The 1,955-nt window shown below is 40.6% G+C and overlaps 1 protein-coding gene across 1 annotated transcript; it reads left to right on the top strand.

Annotated features, from left to right (window-relative positions):
• The first annotated feature begins 1,160 nt into the window (after window positions 1-1,160).
• Window positions 1,161-1,586, top strand: LOC126496478 (40S ribosomal protein S27-like). Its single transcript, XM_050133974.1, has one exon. It carries the CDS (start codon window positions 1,192-1,194, stop codon window positions 1,444-1,446), a length of 255 nt encoding a protein of 84 aa, XP_049989931.1. The 5' UTR covers window positions 1,161-1,191; the 3' UTR covers window positions 1,447-1,586.
• The last annotated feature ends 369 nt before the right edge of the window (window positions 1,587-1,955 follow it).

Here is a 1,955-nt window from a genome sequence, read left to right as displayed (position 1 = left end):
AAAAACTGAACAGAAGGTGAATGGCGTTTCTGGTGTCCTCCCTGCCCTGCTCTGCTCCAACAGAGTGGTCTACTTTGTGAAAAAGCTACAGATACACATTGCTGTCATCAGCATCTGTAGCTCATATTGTGCTGTGTACCATGTGGATCGGGCAAATGTCTAGTGTCATGGATCTACCATTATGGAACCATATAGAGTGGTTTGCTGAACCCAAAAACATCTATAATCCATTTACTTCTCTCTGTATCTCGCTGTCTCTGTCGTCTGTGTGTGTTTTTCTGTAGATAGAACATTTAATGTTATTTTTCTCATTGCTGTGGCAAGATACCTAAAAAGGGCAATTTGAGGAAGGATGGGTTTGTTTTAGGTTGTAGCTCCAGGGTACAGAACATCATGGCAGAAAAGTTATAGGATCAGGAGCATGAGTCAGCTGATCACATATCTGCCAGTCAAGAGGCAGAGGTGAATGTTGGTCCCTAAATCATTTTATTCTTTCCATTCAGTTTAAGGGGCCACAGTCACCAACACTTAAGGCAGGTCTTTTCTGCTCAGCCAAATACTTCTAGAAATACCCTTATACCAGTGATTCTCAACTTTTCCTTTAATACAGTTCTTCAAGTTAAGGTAACCCACAGTCATATTTTCTTTGCTATTTCATAACCATAGTTTTGCTACAGTTATGTGTAGTGAGAGCTGCACAGGCCTGCTTTTCGCCCTGCTCGGCTCCCACATGGTTAGCTTTACACCCGAAATAGTAACATGCAAACTGTATTCTTTTAAACACTGCTTGGCCCATTAGTTCTAGCTTCTTCTTGGCTAATTCTGATATCTTGATTAACCCATTTCTAATAATCTGTGTAGCACCATGAGGTGGTGGCTTACTGGGAAAGATTTAGCATGTCTGCCTCACTTCCCTTCTTCCCAGCATTCTTTTCTGTCTACTCCACCCACCTATGTTCTGACCTATCAGGCCAAGCAGTTTCTTTATTAATTAACCAATGAAAGCAATAGATAGACAGATGATCCTCCTCCATCAGTTATGGGTCATAATGCAAATAGCTGATATGCAGAAAGTCTAATATGTAACCCCTGTGAAAGGGTCATTTGACCTCTCTAAAGAGGTCAAGACCCACAGATTAAGAACTGATGCCTTGGGAGATCTGGAACATCGGTGCTGGCCGAGCCGTCACCATGCCTCTGGCTAGAGACCTTTTACACCCTTCCTTGGAAGACGAAAAGAAAAAACATAAGAAGAAACGGCTGGTTCAGAGCCCAAATTCTTACTTCATGGATGTGAAATGTCTAGGCTGCTACAAGATTACTACAGTTTTCAGCCATGCTCAGACAGTGGTTCTTTGTGTAGGTTGTTCAACAGTGCTGTGCCAGCCCACAGGAGGAAAAGCCAGGCTCACAGAAGGCTGTTCATTTAGAAGAAAGCAACACTAAACATCTAGACAAGTTCCTGAGTTTGCATTTTTCACAGAAAGCCTTATCAAGTTTAGTGCCTCTACCAAGACAATGTAACTGTGTTTGATTTTATAAAGTATACAACAGTGATCTCCTATTTTGGTGTCAGTTTTTCAATAAAGTTTTACTTATAGACAAAAAAAAAAGAACTGATGCCTTATGGAAGAAGGTAAAGGTGAGGGGAGAAGAAAGGAGAGGAGTGGAGAAAAACATATAGCTCAATAAAAAAAGGAACTGCTGCCTTATAGACACACCCAGAGGTATGATTTCATGCTGTTACTAAATTCCACAAAGTTGACAATGAAAATCAACTATCACAGAACCCAAGGTTTCACACATGCTAGGTAAGCACTCTAGTTCAAAGATACAACCCCAACTACTTGCTACTTCCATGAGTTTTGTCTAATTCAGAACATCTTACAGTTGAATCAGGTAATTTGTAATTTTTTTGAGACTGGCTTCTTTCACTTAGTAATGTACATTTTTCT

Source organism: Alexandromys fortis, unplaced genomic scaffold (genome assembly GCF_014885135.2).
Source record: "Alexandromys fortis isolate MF-2015 unplaced genomic scaffold, M_Fortis_MF-2015_v1.1 scaffold_5243, whole genome shotgun sequence".
Classification (NCBI taxonomy): domain Eukaryota; kingdom Metazoa; phylum Chordata; class Mammalia; order Rodentia; family Cricetidae; genus Alexandromys; species Alexandromys fortis.
This window is presented reverse-complemented; position numbering and strand designations above follow the sequence as displayed.

Bases quoted from the DNA above. Each gene is read 5' to 3' on its own strand.
- LOC126496478 (XM_050133974.1), top strand. From the start codon at position 1,192: ATGCCTCTGGCTAGAGACCTTTTACACCCTTCCTTGGAAGACGAAAAG.